Raw genomic sequence first — 25,888 nt, 5'->3', positions numbered from 1 at the left:
TCACATTTACATTTTCTGCGTTATTAAGATTTCCCTGCCTATTTTTCTTGCAGTTTTTCCACAAGCAGGTCATCCTCCTCTGCACCCTAGGGAGTGATTCAATGCTGCCCTCCTACTGAAGCATCTCGTCCAGCAACACATCCCGCAATAACTGCACTTGGAACTGAGACCATTGGTTGCGCGCGCAGTACTAGCTTATTTTTAAGCTCTTGGCTTCTAGAGACTTCTTTCAAGACACGCTGGACACTTCTAGCCTGGATCGCTACGTGGTGTTTGTCTATCAATGAACTGAAGCTCACAAAGGCCGAGAGCAGACTTCAACCCACCACGCTTAAATTTCAAGCAAGGAGCGTGTCCCATCAGAACCTCACACGCACCAACATGCCTACAGGTGAACAGCAGAGTTCTTCATGCAAAACCTCAGGTAAAGCGCTTTAAACACCCTTGTCAGTGGGCAGGGTCTTCTTCCGGATCCCAGTTCATTGGCTGTGTCTCGATCGGTGCACTTGCGTACTTACACTCAGTCTTGTAAGTACATAAGTCTGTTCAGACTGCCAAGTGCGTGACAATACAGTACACTGCGATATTGCCCTTGAAAACTTACCACCCTTGGTAGTTGCCAACTTGTCTACGTTGCAGAAAAGGAGGGACTAACTTAACTGGTTACAATTGAAAAGAATAAGTTATATTGCTACCATTTCCAGAAAGTCTGACAGTCCTGGATTTGTGGCACCACACAGTCAACATTCACACACTCAAGACTACGTACACTGTAGTACCTTGTTTTTGGTCTGTAATCCCTTCCACAAGGTCAGATAAACAGAAAATAGTAATTTTCCAGAGCAGTAATGTTGTAAAATTTATGAGTCAGTGTCAGAAACCCAACAATAAGGAGTAGAATACCTATAGTGTTACATGCACAAAAACAATGTCAAATACAATGGAACCTCGATTTACAAACTTGATTGGTTCTTCAATAGGCTTCATAAATAAAACTATTTGGTTTCAGGAAACAATGTTAACGTAATCATTAGTTTACATTTTACTAAAAGCTTGTACACTTTGAACACAATATAAAGTGCTGTACTGTACTGTATCCCAGTAATACATACCAAGGGATAAATGGATTACCTTTCTATTTAATACCAAAGTCAAAAAAATTCATCTTAACTGTTGTCATTCCTATGCAGCCGCCACACACACGCACACATTTTCTTTTCTGTGAGTTTTAATCACCATCACAATCAATTTACTTCAAGGATGGCGCTCGCTTGCTTTTTAAAGTATTTTTTTTACGTCAGCCATTTCAATAACGTCAACTTGTCACAATAAATGCAGAACAATTTCTGAGCACACGTATGTACACGCAGACAAGATTCGTACAACAAAGCGTATTTATTATTCGGTCTGTGGTTTCTTAATTAGAAAAATTATTTGGGCACTCTGCGAATGATTCACAATCAAACTGACTAGTTTATTACATGCGATGTTTTGGCCCTGGGAAAAATGTAGGCAACATTTACAATGAACATTGAGGTACCACTGTACTAAGGTGTACACATTATACTTATATAAGTGTACTGACGCAAGTACTCCATTTGAGACACAGTCAAGGTGTACGAGATGGCACACGTAGATGCTGATCAAAGTTTTAAAAGACGATGCGATTGAACAGAGAATGCTTAGATGATGTCTGTTATGCTTTCTCATCCTTTGATTTATATGGGGTTTGTTTGCAAGAACATCCCAGAAGTCTTTTCTTTCAGTTTCAATCCACCATCACAATCAGTTTGCTTCAAAGATGGGGCTTGCTTGTTTTTTAAAGTCCATTTTTTTCAATGTCCACCATTTCAAAAACGCCAACTTGACACATTATATGCAGAAAAGTTTCTAAGTACAGCCTTTAATAGATGATTGAACTTTTTCAACCAGGGGTGTCCAAAAGTGTTCCACTAAGGTCTGCATATCAAAGAATGTAAGGGACGAGCGGTTGTTTTGAATGTCTTTACATTTTAATCAAACAAATCAATCCAAATTGTCCAAAAAAAATAAAAAAACAGCCTCCTTAAACATCTCAACCGCTATTAAATGTGGAGGTACTTCATGTTTCACAACATTCTGTAAAGTTAAGACAATGTATTTTGCAATCATAGTCCCAATTGATCAATAGATTGGAAGTTAACATGTTAACTACTAGCATTGTTTGAATTTCCATTTCATATGGACAGTTCCAAAATTGAAATATATAGCAGTTCAGACCTTATGTACATAACTAGTTAGTTTTATGTAATCTAACTTTCTTGGTGCTAACTTTAGCAGTGCAGTCTAAACATATTGCATTGACATTTAGAACTTTCTAAAAACTGAATATTTAAGCAATGTGTCAACACAGGTTGTTGGTATGCTTAATGTTAGCTCAAAACGCTAGCATCACATTGACAATATCATTGTCCACTCCCAATACTGTTGCGATGTGCTCAGCACGAGAGCAAAGGTCAGTGCTGATGAATGCTGGACTGACCATTGCCTCAACCACTCCACCATGTCTATCCGTCTGATGCGAAAAAGAAGGCGCCAAAAGGGACAAACTTGCTGAAGATTTAACATTGAGCGAAATAATTTACCAACAGTTGCAGGCAGCCCTCCATTCAGACTTGCCAGACCAGTACCCACAAGATATTGAAAATCATTGGGACACCCTTTCTGCTACCGTCATGAACTCTTGCAAGCCATCCTTGGTCACAAAATGCAGAGATATCAAGACCGGTAGGATGAAAACGATACCGAAATTTAGCAGCTTATCAACACCAAGCAGAAAACCTTCCTCTGCAACTGTAAGGATAAAAGTAAAAGCCGAAGTAAAATCAGCTTTCTAATCACAGGTTAGGAACCAGTGGTGGACACAAAAAGCCCTGGAAATCCAACAGCTTGCTGATTATGGATAACCAGATGCTTTTTTTGAAACCACAAGAGCAATATATGGCCCTATCCATCATTGCCTCTGATCCCCCTTTCGCTTTGAGGAAGGACCCTCCCTGATGGAGGACAAGGACACCATAACACACGGGTGGAAGAAGCACTATGAAGAGCTTCCAAACAGGGACACCATGTCTGAGTTTGAAACCTTGGGTGAACTCCCCCAACTGCTGATCATTGAGAGTATGGAAGAACCACTCATTCTGAAAGAGGTGCAGGACGCTCTCGGAACGATGAAAAACAAGGCTCCTGGGTCTGATGGCATCCCAGCTGAGGTCCTGAAAGAAGCTGGGCTTGAACACATCTACTCCCTGCTCATTGAAATATGGGGAAAAGAGGAAATACCAGCACAGCTAAGGTATGCTTTAGTCATCTCCCTCTTTAAGAAGGGTGACAAAGCAGACTGCGAGAACTGCCATAGTATTTCCCTTTTTTCCACCATAGGAAAGGCGTTAGCTCGGGTGTCGGGCAACAGACTCAACCCCATGTCCGAAAGAACTCTTCCTGAGTCGGAATCGATTCCGTTCAGAGGCACTATGGGTATATTTATAAGTTGCTTGTCAGAAATTGAACTGGAAATTGTGATGTGTCATGTTGTATGCATGCATGTTCGAAATAAACACAAACTCAACTTAACTCAACTCAGCTGCAGGAAAAGTGCCTGAAAACAGAATTCGCTTCTACACATGGCCTTCATAGACCTCACCAAATACTTTCCCTTAGTCAACCATCAGGCGCTCCGGCTGGTGCTGGCAAAAATTGGCTGCCCAGAAAAATCCATCATGGTGTTGCAGCTGCTGCCCTACAACATGTATGCCACTGTATTGACTGGCTTTCCAGATGAAACGGAACCCTTTTGGGTTGACACAGGAGTCAAGCAAGGACACGTTATTGCACCATCACTGTTTTCCATCTTCATTGCAGCCATCCTTCTACCACAGGGAGTCAATATTATGTACAGCAACAGATTTAAGGTTGAATGTCGAACCACTACCTTATCGATAACAGAGCTGCAGTATGCAGATATTAATGCTCGTGTAGCCCTTTCAGAAGAGGACCTACAGTGCACCTTGACTGCTTTTGTGAAAGGTCACAAACAGCTTGATCTGTCCATCAACACCAAGAAGACTCAAAGCACTCTCCCTAACATCTCCATTGAAAACACCAGGTTGTAAAATGTAGACCACTTCCCATATCTTGGCAGCTTTTTGTCATCTAAAGCCACCATTGATAAAGAGCTACACCACCGTCTCAGCTGTATCAGCGGAGCATACTCTAGGCCAGTGGTTCTTAACCTTGTTGGAGGTACCGAACCCCACCAGTTTCGTATGCGCATTCACCAAACCCTTCTTTAGTGAAAAATATATATACATATTTATTTCAAATTCAAGACAAAGTTATATGTTTTTGGTAACACTTTAGTATGGGCAACATATTCTAAAAGTAACAAAGACTTAATTTAGAGTTATTTGGACACTAAGGGATAATATTCTAAGTTACAAAGACTTAATTTAGTTATTTGGAAACTAGGGGAACATATTCTAAGTTACAAAGACTTAATTTAGAGTTATTTGGAAACTAGGGGAACATATTCTAAGTAACAAAGACTTAATTTAGAGTTATTTGGACACTAGGGGAACATATTCTAAGTAACAAAGACTTATTTCAGTTATTTGGTTAGGGTCAGGGTTAGAGGGTTAGGTTATATTAAGGCCATGCCTAATAAGGCATTAATGAGTACTTAATAATGACTAGTTAAAAGCCAATATGTTACTAATTTGCATGTTAATAAGCAACTAATTAATGGTGAATATGTTCCCCATACTAAAGTGTGACAATGTTTTTTTTTTTACTGGTGCACAAAATGAACCGTGAATGAACATCACCTTTTTTAGACAGCAAAACCAACACAGTGCATTAACTTACAACAAAAAACAGACCTGAAAATCATTGAACTGTTGCCGAATCCGTATTAAAAAAAACAGACCTGAAAATCATTGAACTGTTGCCGTATCCGTAATACAATGACAGGGAGAAGTTTGTATTCATACAATGAGTCGGGTGTGTTTTGACCTCCGCCGAACCCCTGAGGCCGACTCACTGAACCCCTATAGTTCGATCGAACCCAGGTTAAGGACCACTGCTCTAGGCTAAAGAAAAGGGTCTTTGCGAACCATGACCTCTAGGCAAAGACCAAAATATTAGTCTACAAAGATGTGCTGCTCCCCACTCTCCTGTATGAGTCAGACACATGGACAACATATAGCAAGCATCTGAGATCACTCAAGGCCTTCCATCAGAGGCACCTCCAAAGAATCCCCAGGACGGACCAACACCAGCATCCTGGAGGAGGCTGGCATCTTTGCTATCACCGTCACCATTGCCCAACACCTGCTCAGTTGGACTGACCATGGGATTAGGATGCCTGACTTTCAACTTCCCAGACAAGTCCTGTACTCTTCGCTTGCCCATGGAAAGTGTGTCCCAGGGGGCCAAAAGAAAAGGTAGAAAGACAACATCAAGGATAAACTCAAGAAGTGCCATATATGCTTAAAACCTGGGAGGCTACAGCGACGAACACGGCCAACTGGAGGGAAACTGTCTGTAACGGGGTTGCACAGTACAATAATGACCTCTTGTCTATGAAGGTGCTCATTCATCCAGGTCGTTGTCATCTCAGTCCAATTGCGATCGATTGAATGCCCTGTGATAATAATGATCTCCACATTAATGCAGAGCAGAAGCACAGACAAACTAAAAAGATCACCTCCACTCAGAAGGTTCCACTAAAACTCACAACTGCCCACCCATGTCACATGTCACCGAACTATGTGGGTCTAGGATTGGCCTCTTCACCCTCCTGAAAACCCATAAGGACAAAGAAGGAAGACGACAGACATACTCAACCATGCGTGTCTGCCAATGATGTTAGCATTTTGCTGGCATACTGCCCATGTCTCAAATGCCGGAGGTTAGCAACAGATACTGGGCCCATTTTGCCAGTTATTATTATTTTGGCATCTAAATCACCTTTTTTGAGGGCTTTTACATATTCAATCAAATACCAAATGTTTTAAAAGTGTGTCCAGCCGGAAATTGTTCACGTTATTCATGGCAGGACATGCTGAACTCGTCCAAAACCCATTCGGTTGGCAGATGCCATTTTTTGGGAATACATTTTCTGTGCAAGGGTCAGATGCAGGCTGTGTTTAATTTTCTATTTAGAGTATGTTATAGTCCACATAAAAAAAAATAGCTATGAGCCACAAAATGCCTGTAGGATGCACTTTGGATACCCCCGCGTTCAATGGTTATGTCAAACGCCACTCTTAATGCTCTCTGCACACAAGAACTGCCATGTTTCATTTTAGGTTTATTAGCCATGACATCTAATTTCATATTTTTTATATTTCAACTATGTTTGCACAATGTAAGTGTGGCCATTATTTCAAGAAAACGGAAAGCGAAAGTTAAAGACAAGTTGCTAATAGCCATGTTTTGCTACGTTTACTGGAGAATCTACTACTGTCCTAATGCAGCAATAACAAGTCGGATTAATCGTTATACAGGGATGAAGACGAATTCACAAATATATATCAACTGTATTTTTATAACAGCAGACATAGAATGCTTTACAGATACCTGATAAAGCTACACAGTGGGAAAACATTACGCTGAGGAAAGAACTATAAAACGTGTACATTTTGTTGTATCATGGCTGGCAAATTATAGAAGTGTTTATATTTGCTTGTCATCTCAAGGTAAATGTTAAGCTTTTAAAGTGAAATAAAAAAATAAAGATATAATGTTACACTCAGCTTTCCTGCCTCCCTCACTCTCAATACTACAGGCTGTCCCTGAACTGTTGACATAAATGTATATACTTTGATCTTTACAAAAAATATATCCATCCATTTCTACTGCTTGTCCCTCAGATATTTAAAAAAAAAAATGTAATATTCAAAATGTGATTGTATATATGTGTATACAATATGATTAACGATGTACACAAATTGTGTCCTCTGATTAAAAGTTTGTTATAAATTTTACATTAAATATATTGAAACAAATCTAATCACTAACATGAATGCATTTAAAATGATTTGCTTGTATTACATGCATTACTTTAGAGCAGGGGTGCCCATTACGTCGATCGCGATCGACTGGTCGATCTCGGAGGGTGTGTCAGTCGATCTCAAGCCAGGCATTAAAAAATAGACATAAAAATGAGCAATCATCAATCATACCAAGACTTCACTTTCGTCAGTTGTTTGACATTCTCGGCACCCGAGGGTCTTGTGAGATGACGCTGGCTGCTGCGAGCTCATATTTAAGAAAAAAATCACTAACAGGGCGGACGCAGAGAAACACATTTTATTTCTAGAGACTCCGTACCTACTGTCAAAACTCTAAAGACCGACAGCACAGTTCCTGTCTTCACCATAAAAGACCTGTTTCATCCTGCCTGTGCTAACAAAATAAGAGTCTCAGAAAGCTAGCGTGCACAAGCTAGCAAGCTACGGAGTTTGATGCCAATGTATTTCTCCCCCGCCCTCAGCGACCGCTTTCTCACTTGCTTGCCCACCCGCACAGTCACTGACGTCACTCACCTGCTGCCAGACATTAAAGGGCCACACACATATGCTACTCTCATAACAAAGTGTTTAAAAACGAGTATGCAAGTTGGACAAATGAGATGCCAAATCCAACCACTTTCATGTGGTATTGGACAGAAAGGAGGACTTTTTTTTTCCTCCATTTGAAAATGCGGACGTTATCAGCACCACTGTCTAATTCCAATCAATGCAAGTCATCAGAATCAAATACACCAACTTATATTCTTGTCTTCATGAAAGAAAGGAATCTATGTGTGTTAAACATGTTTGTATTATCATTAAACACCATTAACTTAACAAAAATGTCTCTTTCATAAATAAATAAATATAAATTATAAATAGGAATGAGGTAGATCTCCTCGACTTGGTCAATTGAAAAGTAGCTCGCCTGCAGAAAAAGTGTGAGCGCCCCTGCTTTAGAGTATAACAAAATATTTACATTATACTGCATATAATTTTCTTTTCTTTTTTTAAACAAATGTAATTATACACATTTTTGTTTAGTGTTCAAAGACTTTAGGCACATACTGTAGAATACAATTATTTATTTTTTTTACATTGAAAACATCCGAAAATAAAAACATAAGTTAAAGCAATTGTACACTAAACACAAACTATTACATTTCCAGTGCATATTATAGCAGGTATAATGCCTAAGTGCACTTTATTTTGTGCAACCAAACCACACTGAAAACCAACTAGGACCACGTCAGTTCTTCCAAGTGTAGCTGTAGTCCTCCATGGTGATCTGCATGAGCGCTGTCTTACCGAGGCTGGGGGATTGCTGCAGCTGCTGGATGGAGGCGGGATGAAGGCCGCATGAAGAAAGGTCCGCCGTCCCGCTGACGCACTACAGAAACATGAAACAATGTAAACGTGTTCTTTTACAAAAAATATGTGTTTTTGTTTTACCTGTAGCTTGGGATTGTGCACGTTCATGATGGCTGTCGGCGTGTGAGTATGGAGAGTGGCTGAGAAGTTTCCTTTCTGTGCGGGTCCAAGCAAGGTGGTTATGGCGTGGAGAGAGGATGGCAGAATGGGCCCTTAAAGGTGACAAAAAAAAAAAGGAATTTCACAAATGTGTGTTAAATGGAGCTGGCTTAACCCACGGTGCCTTCAGCTACCTGCTATCTCCAGACAGCTGACGTTCTGGTAGGTAGAACCAACCTGGCTCTTGACGTTCACGCAACGAGCCTGAAAGAACCATTTATTGAAGACATAAACGTTGAATTGTAATGTTTGACAGTAAGCTACATTTTCCCTACTTCTCACTTATGCACTGAAAAGACTAGTTTTGAGCGTACCGAAACACGTGCACGTACACGCAAAGCTGATCTATTAAATTTGTGCGCAGAGAATTACATCTCAAAATAAAGAAGCACAATCCATTTAGTGCAGGGGTCACCAACCTTTTTGAAACCAAGAGCTACTTCTTGGGTACTGATTAATGCGAAGAGCTACCAACCAGTCTGATACACACTTAAATAAATTGCCAGAAATAGCTAAATTGCTCAATTTGCCTTTAATAAATAAATCTGTATATATAAAACGGTGGAAGAGTGGTTAGTGCATCTGCCTCACAATACGAAGTTCCTGCAGTCCTGGGTTCAAATCCAGGCTCGGGATCTTTCTGTGTGGAGTTTGCATGTTCTCCCCGTGAATGCGTGGGTTCCCTCCGGGTACTCCGGCTTCCTCCCACTTCCAAAGACATGCACCTGGGGATAGGTTGATTGGCAACACTAAATTGGCCCTAGTGTGTGAATGTGAGTGTGAATGTTGTCTGTCTATCTGTGTTGGCCCTGCGATGAGGTGGCGACTTGTCCAGGGTGTACCCCGCCTGCCGCCCGATTGTAGCTGAGATAGGCGCCAGCGCCCCCCACGACCCCAAAAGGGAATAAGCGGTAGAAAATGGATGGATGGATGGATATAAAAACATGGGTATTCCTGTCTGTCATGCCGTCCTATATATTTTTTCCTTTTACGGAAGGTTTTTTTGTAGAGAATAAATTATGAAAAAAACACTTAATTGAATGGTTTAAAAGAGGAGAAAACTCGAAAAAAATTAAAATTAAATTTTGGAACAGTTTATCTTCAATTTCGACTTTTTAAAGTTCAAAATTCAACCGAAAAATATTAACAGAAAAACAAGCTAATTTGAATCTTTTTGAAAAAATAAAAAAAAAAGAATTAATGGAACATTAGTAATTTTTCCTGATTTAAGATTAATTTTAGAATTTTGATGATATGTTTTAAATAGGTTAAAATCCAATCTGCACTCTGTTAGAATATATAACAAATTGGACCAAGCTTTATTTCTAACAAAGAAAAATCATTATTTCTTCTAGATTTTCCAGAACAAAAATTTTAAAAGAAAATCAAAACACTTTGATATAAGATTTAAATTTGATTCTACAGATTTCTAGATTTGCCAGAATAATTATTTTGAATTTTAATCATAAATTTGAAGAAATATTTCACAAATAATCTTCGTCGAAAAAACAGAAGCTAAAATGAAGACATGCACCTGGGGATAGGTTGATTGGCAACACTAAATTGGCCCTAGTGTGTGAATGTTGTCTGTCTATCTGTGTTGGCCCTGCGATGAGGTGGCGACTTGTCCAGGGTGTACCCCGCCTTCCGCCCGATTGTAGCTGAGATAAGCGCCCGCGACCCCAAAGGGGATAAGCGGTAAAAAATGGATGGATGGATGGGCATTTAGTAGTACACGCAAAATCATATAAATAAAGGCGGTCTGCACCACTTTTTAATTGCCTTCGTCGATCACATGCAATACGCCCACTAATCGTACACGCAATTTTGTAGTTTGCATGGCATTCGGTTCTTAGTACATCAGGACCTTAATGTAAGTACTAAGTGCAACAACTGAGAAATGTCCTGTGATGTCCACACCTTCAGTGAGTGCATGGCAGCGCCTCTAAAAGCGAGTGGCGCCAACAATGTTGGAGGAAGTCCTGCCTGAGAGCCGGCCGAGGCGACGATGCTCTTGCAGTTGATGAGGAAGTTGATGAGCGTGAAGGTGTGCGGTCCTTCTATGGACAGCACAGATTCAGGCTTGTGGTCCAGACTCACCGCCTGGCTCTCCTTGCGACTGGACACACAGTTATGGAGCATGTGGACACACAATGGGACATGGTGCCAGGTCAGTGTGAAAAGGATACAGTTGCATAGACACTCGGTCTGGATTCTTGATCTTGTCCTGGACTCCTATTTGCTTTAGCCAGGAGAGGCTGCTGCCTCCATTTTCATTGTCGTCTTCACATCCATCCCAACAGTCGTTATGCTCTGACCTATTGCAGTGGAAATTACAATCTTTATTTAGGGTCTATTATACAAACCCCGTTTCCATATGAGTTGGGAAATTGTGTTATATGTAAATATAAACTAAATACAATGATTTGCAAATCTTTTTCAACCCATAATCAGTTGAATACGCTACAAAGACAACATATGATGTTCAAACTGATCAACTTTTTTTTTCTGCAAATAATCATTAACTTTAGAATTTGATGCCAGCAACAAATGACAAAGAAGTTGGGAAAGGTGGTGATAAATACTGGTAAACATTTTTTCAAGGAATGCTCATCAAACACTTATTTGGAACAGGCAAATTGGGAACAGGTGGGTGCCATGATTGGGTATAAAAGCAGCTTCCATGAAATGCTAAGTAATTCACAAACAAGGATGGGGGCGAGGGTCACCACTTTGTCAACAAATGCGTGAGCAAATTGTTGAACAGTTTAAGAAAAACCTTTCTCAACCAGCGATTGCAAGGAATTTAGAGATTTCACCATGTACGCTCCGTAATATCATCAAAGGGTTCAGAGAATGTGGAGAAATCACTGCACGTAAGCAGCCAAGCCCGTGACCTTCGATCCCTCAGGCTGTACTGCATCAACAAGCGACAGTGTGTAAAGGATATCACCACGTGGGCTCAGGAACACTTCAGAAACCCACTAAGAGTAACTAAAGTGGTTCGCTACATCTATAAGTGCAAGTTAAAACTCTCCTATGCAAGGCAAAAACTGTTTATCAACAACACCTAGAAACGCCTTCGGCTTCGCTGGGCTTGAGCTCATCTAAGATGGACTGATAGAAAGTGGAAAAGTGTTCTGTGGTCTGACGAGTCCACATTTCAAATTGTTTTTAGAAACTGTGGACATCGTGTCCTCCGGACCAAAGAGGAAAACAACCAACCGGATTGTTATAGGCGCAAAGTTGAAAAGACAGCATCTGTGATGGTATGGGGGTGTATTAGTGCCCAAGACTTGGGTAACTTACACATCTGTGAAGGCACAATTAATGCTGAAAGGTACATACAGGTTTTGGAGCAACATATCTTGTCATCCAAGCAATGTTACCCTGGACGCCCCTGCTTATTTCAGCAAAACAATGCCAAGCCACGTGTTACATCAACGTGGCTTCATAGTAAAAGAGTGCAGGTACTAGACTGGCCTGCCTGTAGACCAGACCTGTCTTCCATTGAAAATGTGTGGCACATTATGAAGCCTAAAATACTATAACAGAGACCCCGGACTATTGAACAACTTAAGCTGTACATCAAGCAAGAATGGGAAAGAATTCCACCTGAGAAGCTTAAAAAATGTGTCTCCTCAGTTCCCAAACGTTTACTGAGTGTTAAAAGAAAAGGTGATGTAACCCAGTGGTGAACATGCCCTTTCCCAACTACGTTGACACGTGTCGCAGCCATGAAATTTAAAGTTAATTATTATTTGCAAAAAAAAAAAAAATTTTATGAGTTTGAACATCAAATATCTTGTCTTTGTAATGCATTCATTTGAATATGGGTTGAAAAAGATTTGCAAATCATTGTATTCCGTTTATATTTACATCTAACACAATTTCCCAACTAATATGGAAATGGGTTTTGTATTTACTTGAATACATTATAACGCTATTCATGTTTGAGGGATATCCAAAAATGGTCTAATCAACTTTATGATGAAAACAGCCACTAATAGATTACATTATGACAAGCAAATTGATTTGGTGCTACCCGTTTACTCTAGCTCAGGGGCCACCAACTTTTCGGAAGCTGGGTTCTACTTCTTGAGTCCTAAGTAATAGCAATGGCATTGAAGAAGTTGGGTGTGTACGACATGGTGTTAGTTTGAATGAAGCTTTGGCTGTGAAGGCCTTGATCTGGAGAAGCTGGTGAGCTACAGGGCCATGGGGATGGAGGTTGAAAACGAGCTGCTTCCCGTGCAACATCCCATGAGTGACTGCAAAGGTTTTGTCGTGCGCACGCTTGCATTATCAGTTGTGAAGAAGGAGTTGAGCCGGAAGGCAAAACTCAACTTTTCAGTCGATCCATGTTCCCATCCTTATATGTTCATGAACTTTGGGTTATGACCCAAAGGACAAGATCACGGGTAGTTTCCTCCGTTGGGCGATGGGGCTCTCCCTTCAAGATAGGGTAGAGGCTCTGTTATTCGGGAGGAGCTTTAAGTAAAGCTCCACATCGAGAAGAACCAGGGGTCAGAATGCCGCCTGAACACCTTCCTGGGAAGGTGTTAAGAGCGTGTTCGATTGGTAGGAGACCACAGATAAAACCCAGGAGAATATCAACTGAACACCTTATTTTTTAAATCTCTAAATGAAAAGACTGTTTACATATTTGGCAAACTAAAAGGCAACATTGAGGGAGGGCAGAGTAGAGTGTAGCCTGTGTTATCTTTTACAATAAGCAGCAACAATTCAAATTGCATTGAACAAAGAGAGCACAGTCTACCAAGACAAATTCCCTATGTGTTCAACATACTTGGCCAATAAAGACGATTCTAACAAGAAAAGTATGTAATTAATAACAAATAATAATAATAACATATTTGTTTGTAAATATAAATAAAACATTTGTTTAACCTTTTCAAAGACTCAAAATGATCATGTCATATACAGCACCTGTATGTCATTGACCACACCCATAGCCATGCCTCCATCCATCCATCCATCCATCATCTTCCGCTTATCCGAGGTCGGGTCGCGGGGGCAACAGCCTGAGCAGGGAAACCCAGACTTCCCTCTCCCCAGCCACTTCGTCTAGCTCTTCCCGGGGGATCCCGAGGCGTTCCCAGGCCAGCCGGGAGACATAGTCTTCCCAACGTGTCCTGGGTCTTCCCCGTGGCCTCCTACCGGTTGGACGTGCCCTAAACACCTCCCTAGGGAGGCGTTCGGGTGGCATCCTGACCAGATGCCCGAACCACCTCATCTGGCTCCTCTCGATGTGAAGGAGCAGCGGCTTTACTTTGAGTTCCTCCCGGATGGCAGAGCTTCTCACCCTATCTCTAAGGGAGAGCCCCGCCACACGGCGGAGGAAACTCATTTCGGCCGCTTGTACCCGTGATCTTATCCTTTCGGTCATGACCCAAAGCTCATGACCATAGGTGAGGATGGGAACGTAGATCGACCGGTAAATTGAGAGCTTTACCTTCCGGCTCAGCTCCTTCTTCACCACAACGGACCGGTACAACGTCCGCATTACTGAAGACGCCGCACCGATCCGCCTGTCGATCTCACGATCCACTCTTCCCTCACTCGTGAACAAGACTCCTAGGTACTTGAACTCCTCCACTTGGGGCAGGGTCTCCTCCCCAACCCGGAGATGGCACTCCACCCTTTTCCGGGCGAGAACCATGGACTCGGACTTGGAGGTGCTGATTCTCATTCCGGTCGCTTCACACTCGGCTGCGAAACGATCCAGCGAGAGCTAAAGATCCCGGTCAGATGAAGCCATCAGGACCACATCATCTGCAAAAAGCAGAGACCTAATCCTGCGGTTACCAAACCGGAACCCCTCAACGCCTTGACTGCGCCTAGAAATTCTGTCCATAAAAGTTATGAACAGAATCGGTGACAAAGGACAGCCTTGGCGGAGTCCAACCCTCACTGGAAATGTGTTCGACTTAGCCATGCCTCACCACCACATATTTAGTGGCCATCTAGGATAAACCTGTAATTTTGTGTAAAATGCATGTTTAAAAATTATATATATTAAATATCTTACTCTTGCTGCTGCTCCTTGCAAGGATTCCGTTGCTCACTGGTCTTCTTCCTTTCGTCCAAGAGAGGCATACTGAACTCGATGCCTGGCACAGGCCAACGGTGGCCACAACAAAATCAAAAGTTATTCAAACGATAAAAAAAAATTGGAAATAGAAGCAGCAAATGCAACAACTGACCTTCAGCCTCCATGGCCTCCCGCAAGCCTCTAGCTGTGGGAGAAATCAGAGCAGTGATGCTGCTTGAACCTGCCAGACCTGCTGCCCTGAACAACACTGTGAACTGACAAGTAGCACCAGCATAGTGGGGAAAGAAAATATTTGTCAGCAGTACATTCACTGAATCTACTACCGTATTTATTATTTCTATTCATGAACACTATCAAGATGGCAACTCTGAGGTCTTAATGTACAAAATAAAGGTAAAATGGTTCTGTTTCTGTGTTAAAGTTGATATTTGTGCAGGATTTCTTGAATTAGAAGACAAAAGCCATACCTGATAAGCGCACACGTAGAAGTAAGGACACAGCCTGGACTTTAGTAGACTGTAAAGCGACGACAGACTGGCTGACCTACAGACATACAGAAACGAGTTGATGTTTGCATTTCTGAGAACCTGAACCTTGACGCCTGGCTTCCTCACCATTCATTCATCAGACTCTGCTGCAGTGTGGCGTCTTGTGCCCAGGGGGCGCTTGTGCCTGTGAACCTTCTATTGGCATTCATCCTGGGGAACAAGGGCACCCATGGCAGGCTGGGATGCTGCCAGTAGATAAGGCTTTGCTGAAAAGCACAGCGCAGCTTGCTGCAAGACTTAGGATCCTGTAGGTAGAAACAGTAATCTCAATACAACATAGAGTTCTTAAAAAGGTTTGGCAGAAAAGGATTGATACCTGTAGACTGTGAGGTAAAGTGATGAATTGTGTTCTGCAGTGCTGACTCAGCCCCAACGCTTCCTCTTGAGCTTTGGGCTGCTCAGACCAAGACAATGACCGCAGAGACGAAAGAGGAGGCGTGTCTTCAAACTCCAGTCAGCTGGATACTCTGTGCAGAGAGAAGCTTCTATGGAGAGAGGAGCAATGGCCTGCGGACTCTTGATGAAGAGACAAGTCAAGTCACATTAATATACTGGAACTTTCTGGGGAAAAACACTTAAGTTTATCATGATGTACAAAAACACTACAAATAAACAATCACACTTAAATGTGATGGTGCCATATCCTCTGAAGTAGACATTTTTGTTTCGCATAATGGGTATTTCTGACGATATCTGAAAGTGACAAAAATCAATTGTCCACTGCAGAGGACATTGGTTCTCATGATAATACAAAAAGCCTGTATTTGAAAAAATTACAGTGTTTTTCCAGGTTTACAGCTCTGTTGTGGATCGCTCCTTTAGTTACATTTTAAGTGCACACATGCACAGAGTGTGACAGTTACAGGTGGGCGGCAACAATAATTCAATTAGAATATAGCTTTGATTTAAATTACGATGCTACTGTTTATTCTTTAATGAGTTAAACTAATAATCAGAGCCGCATGGTGTAACCTGAACTTTAACTATGTGGACATCGTTTCTGCACAGCCTTTGCAATAGAGGGGACACGAGAGCGGTGTTGTGTGGATGCCTGTGAGATGGGTGGTGGCGAACATTGTGAAGTTTTCTTTATTAATGCACACATTTTAAAAATGTGCATTCATTAAAAAAAAGTGGAAAAAGTTATTTTTCCTAAAATGCAAATTGAGGCGGGGAGCACCGTGGAACAGGGGTTAGTGCATGTGCCTCACAATTCGCAGGTCCTGAGTTCGATCCCGGGCTCGGTATCTTTCTATGTGGTGTTTTTGCATGTTTTCCTCGTGACTGCGTGGTTTCCCACAGGGTACTCCGGCTTCCTCCTACCTCCAAGAACATGCACCTGGGGTTGATTGGCAACACTAAATTGGCCTTAGTGTGTGAATGTTGTCTGTCCATCTGTGTTGGCCCTGCGATAAGGTGGAAACTTGTCCAGAGTGTACCCAACCAAAGAACGAGATTCCTCTACAGAATCTTCTCTCTGGTCAACAAAAGCACCTTGAAGATTCTAGCGGGAACTCTCATTCAACCCTTCTTCGATTACGCTTGCACCTCCTGGTACCCCAGCACCTCCAAAACCCTCAAATCTAGACTCCAAACATCCCAGAATAAGCTAGTCCGGTTACTTTTAGACCTCCACCCCAGATCACACCTCACTCCAACCCACTTCTCCAAAGTGGGCTGGCTCAGGGTGGAGGACAGAGTAAAATAACTTGCACTGAGCCTAGTCTATAAAATCCGCTACACCTTCCTGATAGCGAAGTACATGTCAAACTACTTCCTTAACGTAAATGACCGCCATAACCACAACACCAGGGGGAGCTCCACAAATCACGTTAAACCCAGATTCCGATCTAACAAAGGTCTTAACTCATTCTCTTTCTATGCCACATCGATGTGGAATGCACTCCCAACAGGTATAAAAGTAAGTGCATCTCTATATTCCTTCAAAACCGCTCTAAAACAACACCTCCAGGCAACTTCAATCCTTTACTAATACCCGCCTCCATTTACATCCCATTTCCCCGGATTATAAATAACCTAATGTAAATAATCAAATGTACTTCTAATGTATTTACTTGCTCTTATGCCATCTGAACTCACTATGTTCTCTGCTCGCTGTACATATCCTACTGTAAGACCTACACTGTTTCAATGTCCATTTCTCTGTTGATGCAATTGTTGATGACTGAAGTACTGATATCAACCAAAGATCCTCATCCCACCCCCCGATTGTAAATAATGTAAATAATTCATTGTATATACTATGATGATTAACCTGTGTGATGACTGCATTATGCTGATAGTATATATTTGTACCATGATTGATTAACGTGAAACCGACTTAAACAAGTTGAAAAACTTATTCGGGTGTTACCATTTAGTGGGTCAATTGTGCGGAATATGTACTGAACTGTGCTATCTACTAATAAAAGTATCAATCAATCAATCAAAAACCCCGTCTTCCACCCAAATGCATGCTGAATGATAGGCTTCAGCACCTCCCTCGACCCCGAAAGGGACAAGCGGTAGAAAATGCGTGGATGGACAAATTGAGGCAACAAAGTGTGTTTTTTATCCAACAAACTGATAGATACATTACTTGATAAAATAATCAATAGCTGCAGCCCTAATTACGGGGACTAGATAAACGATGAGAAAAAAAAAAACACCAACGAGCCTGATATAATTGTTGTCCAAAGACATCGTCAATCTCTTTAAAGAAGTCCCGCATAAAGAGAAATTGACACCACTGTCCTGGCTCTACCCACTAATGGCTCTCATTCATCAAGTTGGAAGAAGAGCGATCATATTATTTAATTGGCTTCGGACGATGCACACTATAATTCATCATGGATGAGTTTGGACTTAGGGGGGGAACAGGGATACCGAAAGTTAGTTTATGCAAGCAAAGGTACAACTCCTGTGAGCTCTGTGTTGAAATTGACACCCAAAACTACCTTGGGTGTGTGTAATATGCCAACATGCTCCTGGTATAAAAGACTGCAGTAGAAATTGATGAAGTTGGGGGAAACAATGGATTTTAGATGTGTTGCAATTCGGACATTAAGTATTATAGAATCGATTAGTAAACATCAATAATCAATCTATTTATTTATTGTACAATTTGGCTGACTAAGAGAGATCTGACCAGCTCCTTTACTAGAGGGCACTTATGTTTCAGTTTTGCACACATATTCATTCAATTAATAATCATTGGAATTAATTTACTCGTTTCCCATTACTAACTCAGTGGCCTAGTGGTTAGAGTGTCTGCCCTGAGATAGGTAGGTCGTGAGTTCAAATCCCGGCTGAATCATATAAAAATGGGACCCATTTCCTCCCTGCTTGGCACTCAGCATTAAGGGTTGGAATTGGGGGTTAAATCACCATAAATGATTCCCAGGGCGCGGCACCGCTGCTGCCCACTGCTCCCCTCACCTCCCAAGGGGTTATCAAGGGTGATGGGTCAAAATCAGAGAATAATTTTGCCACATCTAGTATGATTGTGACAATCATTGGTACTTACTTGATGAATTGGGGTTATTTTTAAGTTGAAAGTGATAAACGCGTATTTTGTGAAACAAAAATAAATGTAAGACCGCATCGGTATAACTAAATTAAAGATGTATCAATAATTTATTTTTAATTGAATCAGAGATCCTGAATCGTGAGGTGCCCAAAGATTTCCACGTCTAAAATTGACACATTTGTTTTTTGTAAATGTACCTTCAACAGCAGCGGTGTTTCAACGTTTCCTTCGTTTTCCTCAAACAGAGAGTCGTCTTCAGAACCCGGAGAACACTGAAAAGATGAGCACACATGAAAAAAAATATAAATAAATAAATAATAAATGGGTTGTACTTGTATAGCGCTTTTCTACCTTCAAGGTACTCAAAGCGCTTTGACATTACTTCCACATTTACCCATTCACACACACATTCACACACTGATGGAGGGAGCTGCCATGCAAGGCGCCAAACAGCCCCCATCAGGAGCAAGGGTGAAGTGTCTTGCTCAGGACACAACGGACGTGACGAGGTTGGTACTAGGTGGGATTTGAACCAGGGACCCTCGGGTTGCGCACGGCCACTCTCCCACTGCGCCACGCCGTCCCTATACATGCAAAAATGTAACAAGGTCTTTTTTTTTTTTTTAATACAAATTCACATTGTGGGGTTTTGCATATTCTTCACCACATGCTAACAATAATAGTGATACAAATATTCAGAACTTAGAGCAGGGATGTCGTTCCCAATGAGGGTCACATAGTTTATATTAATACAAGTAAAGGGTTTGTGTGTGGTGCTCTCCACAATTCATTCAGCACACCTAAATCCATCCTGTGTGGGTCAGGATATGCTGAGCATAAAATAAATGTAAAGAAATGTGCTTTTTATTTTGCAGAATAGATTGATTGGCAACACTAAATAGGCCCTAGTGTGTGAGTGTGAATGTTGTCTGTCTATCTGTGTTGGCCCTGCGATGAGGTGGCGACTTGTCCAGGGTGTACTAGACTCAAAACATCCCAGAACAAGCTAGCCAGGTTATTTCTAGACCTCCGCCCTAGATCACACCTCACTCCTACCCACTTCTCCAAAGTGGTCTGGCTCAGGGTGGAGGACAGAGTAAAACAACTTGCACTGAGCCTAGTCTATACAACTCGCTACACCTCCCTGTTACCGAAGTACATGTAAAACTACTTCCAGAACGTAAATGACCGCCATAACCACAACACCAGGGGGAGCTCCGCAAACCACGTTAAACCCAGATTCCGATCTAACAAAGGTCTTCTTAACTTATTCTCCTTCTATGCCACATCAGTATGGAATGCACTCCCAACTGGTGTAAAAAATAAAGTGCGTCTCTATCCTCCTTCAAAACCGCACTAAAAGAACAACTCCAGGCAACTACAACCCTAGACTAACGCCCTCCCCCCGGATTGTAAATAAACAAATAAATGTATATACTTGTTTGTATGCTTTCTGAGCGCACTATGTTCACTGCTCGCTGTACATATCCTACGAAGTCAGACCTACACTGTTTCAATGTCCATTTCTCAGATTATATAATTGTTGATGACTGAGGTGCTGATATCAACCAAACCTAAACCCCCGCCCCGTTAGCTGTGATGCTAGCAGAGCCGTGCGAGTGGTGATACGAGAGGAAAGGTGCGAATCTGGCAACAAATGAAAGAGGAAGTAATTCCCAAGAAAAACAGCAAGGGGTCCATCATCTGGCGGTGGTTCGGCTTCAAGCGGGACTATGTCGAATAGACAACTTTAATTTGTCAAGTGTGGGGCACAAGCGTTGCTATTAAAAGTAGCAGTACTGCTAATATGTAGCATCATTTGAAAAGTCACCTGCTAGAGAATGAAGACTGCTTACTCCGCATGTCAACATCTCCGTTCGGTACCACACGCCCACACCATCAAAATGCCTCGGATAAGCGGAAGAAGATGGATGGATGGATAGTCCTTCGCTATCAATATCCTCAGCCACGAATCTTTCATCCTTGCTGAAATTAATGTGTAAATTGTTGTTTTCTCGGTCTGAATAGCTCTTTTTGTTGGAGCCTCCCATTATATTTTTCCCATTATATATTTCCCATATTTATATCCTATTATATATTTCCTTTTAAACCCCCATTATTTACTTTTTACATTTTTTTTTAAATTGAACTCAACTCTGTACACCTGCTGGAATTTTAATTTTCCTGAAGGAACTCTCCTGAAGGAATCAATAAAGTACTATCTATCTATCTATAATCAATGTGAGGATGTGAGGAGCTGTCACGCCAAATTTCTTCTCCCTACAAAAACCTCCCCCCCCCCCATTTAGTTCCGGGGTCATGATTAATACAGACGTTTTGTTAACGCTATATTATAAAAAAATACAACGCTTCATTATAAAAACATAACACTATATTATAAAAATACAGACGTTTTGTTAACGCTATATTATAAAAATATAATGCTATATTATAAAAATATAACGCTATATTATAAAAATACAGACGTTTTGTTAACGCTATATTATACAAAAATGTAAAAAACAATTTACAAACAAGCTATGGGATGACATAAGAGGAAACTTGACCCCGGAAGTAAATGCGTCATCCCATAGCTTGAGTTTGTAAATTGTTTTTAATTTTTTTCTTCTAATATAGCGTTAACAAAACGTCTGTTTTTCTGTAATACATCGTTATATTTTTATAACACAGCGTTATATTTTTATAATATGGCATTAACAAAACGTCTGTATTAATCATGACCCTGGAAGTAAATGGGGGGGAAGGTTTTTGTAGGGGGGAAGAAATTTGGCGTGACAGAGCTATCACACGGGTGACGTCATCGTCTGCGACTTCCGGTACAGGCAAGGCTTTTTTATTAGGACCAAAAGTTGCGAAATTGATCGTCGATGTTCTCTACTAAATCCTTTCAGCCAAAATATGGCAATATCTCGAAATGATCAAGCATGACACATAGAATGGACCTGTTATCCCCGTTTAAATAAGACAATCTCATTTCAGTAGGCCTTTAACTTTAACTTAAATAGATGGATATCGACTTAAAAGAGCAGGTGCAAACACAAATAAAACATCCACTGGGAAGCCACAATGCAAAGCCCTAATTAGTTACGCCACACTCCATTATTAATGATAACTTTACTCACATGTTCCTGTCGTTCAAGTCTGTCCGCTTGCCTCAACAATGACACCTCGTCGACATATTCTGTTTGGGTCGTCGCCGTCTTGTCGTCTTCGTCGTGAATGAGCCGCCTCTTGCTGGGAGTGGACGTGTTGTCGATGTTGGCGAAAGGGTTCCTGCGCTTCGCCGGAGCCCCTTTGTTGAAAAGAGGACCAGGAGCAAAGGGCCGACATGCCGGCGACGACGACGAGCTTTGTCCGCTCGGGCTGGAAGAAGAAGCTTCGCTGCGCGCTCTTTTCCTTCGCATTCGCATGATTTCCGAAGGCCGCTTGAAGCTGGGAGAATAGCCCGACTCGTCAGACATGTTGTTAACGTTTTACTTGATCGGATATTTTTGAAATAATACGACATATATGTCAACAATCCACACGCTCGTCGGTGGTTTACAAATCTGGCGCTTCTTATTCTTCTTCTTCGCCGTTTTCTTCTTCTCGTCTATTTAATGGCAGTTGTCATGTGCAAGGCCGCCATCTCCTGGTCTGGAGTGAGAAAGGAATGTCCAGCCAACCATCCATTCTCTACCGCTTATTCCCTTTTGGGTCGCTGGTGCCTGTCTCAGCTACAATCGGGCGGAAGAAGGCGTACACCCTGGACAAGTCGCCAGCTCATTGCAGGACCAACACTAATAGACAGACAACATTCACACTCACATTCACACACTAGGGACCATTTTAGTGTTGCCAATCAACCTATCCCCAGGTGGGAGGAAGCCGGAGTACCCGGAGAGAACCCACGCATTCACGGGGAGGACATGCAAACTCCACGCAGAAAGATCCCGAGCCCGGGATTGAACCCGAGACTAGATTAGATTAGATTAGATCAGTGGTTCTTAACCTGGGTTCGATCGAACCCTACGGGGTTCGACGGAGGTCAAGACACACTCAACTCATATTGTAAATAAAAACGTCTCCCTATTAGCGTATTGTGGATACCCCCAAACAATGTTCCCTCTAATTTCTTTCCATCTGATTTGCAGGTGTGTAATTTGTTGTGGCCCTGCGATGAGGTGGCGACTTGTCCAGGGTGTACGCCGCCTTCCACCCGATTGTAGCTGAGATAGGCACCAGCGCCCTCCGCCACCTCAAAGGGAATAAGCGATAGAAAATGGATGGATGGATAATTTGTTGTGAGTACATGCACTGTGTTTGTGTTGTTCTTTGAACAAGGTTGCATGGTTAATTTTGTGCACTAGCAAAAAGAAAAAACAACAACTTTGTCTTGCATTTGAAAAAAAGACATTTTATTTTTCACTTAAGGCGCATATGAAACTTGTGGGGTTCGGTACCTCCAACAAGGTTAAAAACCACTGGATTAGATAGTACTTTATTTATTCCTTCAGGAAAGTTTGAATTTTCAGCACAATCCCATTCAAGATCAGACAAACATGATAGGGAGACAGAACAGGATCACTGACGGATCTGCTGGGTTCCAGCGCCCCTTACAAAAAAGGTGAGATACAGGTAAACAAGTGGGGGGGAGGAAAAAAAATAGAAGATTACAATAAAATAAAATAAAATAAAAAATCAGTCTAAGCCTGGGCCCTGGAGAGGGGATCCAGACTGAGGCCAAAGGAAAAAAAACAACAACAACTCATAGCCATAGTACACATCCGCTGTGAACGGGACTCTCGCTGCTGTGTTGGATCCGCTTTGGACTGGACTCTTGCGGCTGTGTTGGATCCATTATGGATTGAACTTTATCAGTATCATGTTAGACCCGCTCGACATCCATTGCTTTCCTCCTCTCCAAGGTTCTCATAGTCATCATTGTCACCGACGTCCCACTGGGTGTGAGTTTTCCTTGCCCTTATGTGGGCCTACCGAGGATGTCGTAGTGGTTTGTGCAGCCCTTTGAGACACTAATGATTTAGGGCTATATAAGTAAACATTGATTGATTGATTGATCCCTCTCACATGTGTGTAAGAGGGAAACATCAAAGAAGACAAAGGACATTGAAGACATTAAAGCAGCGTATTGTGAGGCAGACGCACTAACCCAGGGGTGTCAAACTCATTTTAGATGGGGGGCCACATGGAGAAAAATCTACTCCCAAGTGGGCCGAACTGGTAAAATCACGGCACGATAACTTAAAAACAAAGACAACCTCAGATTTCACTACAAAATTAAGAATAATAATGTGTTAATTCCACAACTGTATATATCGGTATCGGTTGATATCGAAATCGGTAATTAAGAGTTGGACAATATCGGAATAGGGGAGGGCGTGGCGAAGTTGGTAGAGGAACTCAAAGTAAAGCCGCTGCTCCTCCACATCGAGAGGAGCCAGATGGGGTGGTTTGGGCGTCTGGTCAGGATGCCACCCGAACGCCTCTCAAGACCCAGGACACGTTGGGAAGACTATGTCTCCCGGCTGGCCTGGGAACGCCTCGGGTTTCCCCGGGAAGAGCTAGACTAAGTGGCTGGGCAGAGGGAAGTCTGGGCTTCCCTGCTTAGGCTGCTGCCCCCGCGACCCAACCTCCGATAAGCAGAAGAAGATGGATGGATGGATGGACGAGAAAAAAACATGATATTGACGACGATGCATGTAAGCGTAATACTAGAGGGATGTGTACTATGGCTATGAGTTGTTTTTTTATTTATTTATTTATTTTTTTCCCCCTTGGCCTCAGTCTGCACCCCCACTCCAGGGCCTAGGCTAAGACCCCCCCCCCCCTTGTTTACCTGTATGTCATCTTTTTTGTAAGGGGCGCTGGAAGTAATCAAGTTACACCACTAGATGTCACTGTGTCACCTGCATTTATTACAACGTTAAATGAATTATACATGGATTTTGTCAATTGGATGTTTAGACGTTTGAACAATTGTGAGATTAAGATTTTTGAGAAGGAAACATCCTTTTTCTGTACTGTGTCCTTTCAGGGTCATCAGTGAGCTGCTAGAATGGCCTATCCCTGGGGTTCATTCTGGACTGGCCAATCAATCAATCAATCCATCAATCAATCAATCAATCAATCAATCAATCAATCCATCAATCAATCCATCAATTAATCAATCAATCAAAACCGTATCAACAGCACATTTCACACAATGGCAACAAAGTGTTTAAAGCAGTTTAAAGAAAAGAAAGAAAAAGTTTGGGATGCTGTATATCGAGCATCCCGGAAGTGTTAGTCCTGCAAGGAGTTCTGGGTATTTGTTCTGATGTGTTTATGTTGTGTTATGGTGCCGATGTTCTCCGGAAATGTGTTTGTTATCCTTCTTTGGTGTTGGTTCACAGTGTGGCGCTTATTTGTAACAGTGTTAAAGTTGTATATACGGCCACCCTCAGTGTGACCTGTATGGCTGTTGACCAAGTATGGGTGCATTCACTTGTGTGTGTAAAAAAGCCGCAGATTTTATGTGACTGGGCCCCCCACGTAAAAGCAGTGCCTTTAAGGAACGCCTCCAATACTGTTGTTTGGATGCAAATGGGGAGATTTTTGGGTGGGGCACTGAAATTTCGGGAGTCTCCCGGGAGGGTTGGCAAGTATGACTGGGAGACGCAACTGCTCTGTACTTCTCCCTAGGTCCGTGTACCACTCCGTAGAGCGGCATTTAAAAACCATCCATCCATTTTCTACCCCTTGTCCCTTTCGGGGTCACGGGGGACAGAGAGAGATAAAAAAAATACAATATACAGTTGATAGTATAAAAAATTATATAAATTAATAATATTAGCCGTAATAGTAATATAATTTAAATCAGGGGTGTCAAATCAAATACAGAGAGGGCCAAAATTTAAAACTGAACAAAGTCGCTGGCCAAGGTTGAACAAATTAACCTTTTAATGGGGACCCAAACAAGTTTTGCATTGAATATTAAACAAGCAAGGCTTATATAACTTTATAGTGAAATGCAAAATCGAGTTTCAAATAATAATATTAATACAAAAAAATTATCAATGGCATATCAAATACAATTTTAATAAAAATTGAATGCCTCTTTTCTATTTGCAGCCTTCTGAGGTAAATATCG

The 25,888-nt window shown here is 41.8% G+C and overlaps 2 protein-coding genes across 5 annotated transcripts in view; one reads left to right on the top strand and one right to left on the bottom strand.

The window, feature by feature from the left end:
* LOC133555154 (serine/threonine-protein kinase 24-like) overlaps positions 1–6,793 on the top strand; it is a 38,726-nt gene extending 31,933 nt beyond the window's left edge. For all 4 annotated transcript variants that reach the window (XM_061904680.1, XM_061904679.1, XM_061904678.1 and 1 more), the window contains one exon: positions 54–6,793. In XM_061904680.1, the coding sequence (XP_061760664.1) occupies positions 54–90 (37 nt within the window). In that variant the 3' untranslated portion in view covers positions 91–6,793. The remainder of the gene's footprint in view (positions 1–53) is intronic.
* Positions 6,582–22,339, bottom strand: LOC133555155 (protein downstream neighbor of son homolog). Its single transcript, XM_061904681.1, is given in 13 exon segments — positions 6,582–8,442; positions 8,505–8,635; positions 8,717–8,786; positions 10,503–10,701; positions 10,772–10,900; positions 14,635–14,716; positions 14,810–14,912; positions 15,126–15,201; positions 15,273–15,451; positions 15,523–15,632; positions 15,635–15,722; positions 18,933–19,007; positions 21,879–22,339. Coding segments are annotated over 13 exon segments (1,722 nt in total). The 5' UTR covers positions 22,218–22,339; the 3' UTR covers positions 6,582–8,301.
* Positions 22,340–25,888: the final 3,549 nt, after the last annotated feature.

Source organism: Nerophis ophidion, linkage group LG06 (assembly GCF_033978795.1).
Source record: "Nerophis ophidion isolate RoL-2023_Sa linkage group LG06, RoL_Noph_v1.0, whole genome shotgun sequence".
Lineage (NCBI taxonomy): Eukaryota > Metazoa > Chordata > Actinopteri > Syngnathiformes > Syngnathidae > Nerophis > Nerophis ophidion.
This window is presented reverse-complemented; position numbering and strand designations above follow the sequence as displayed.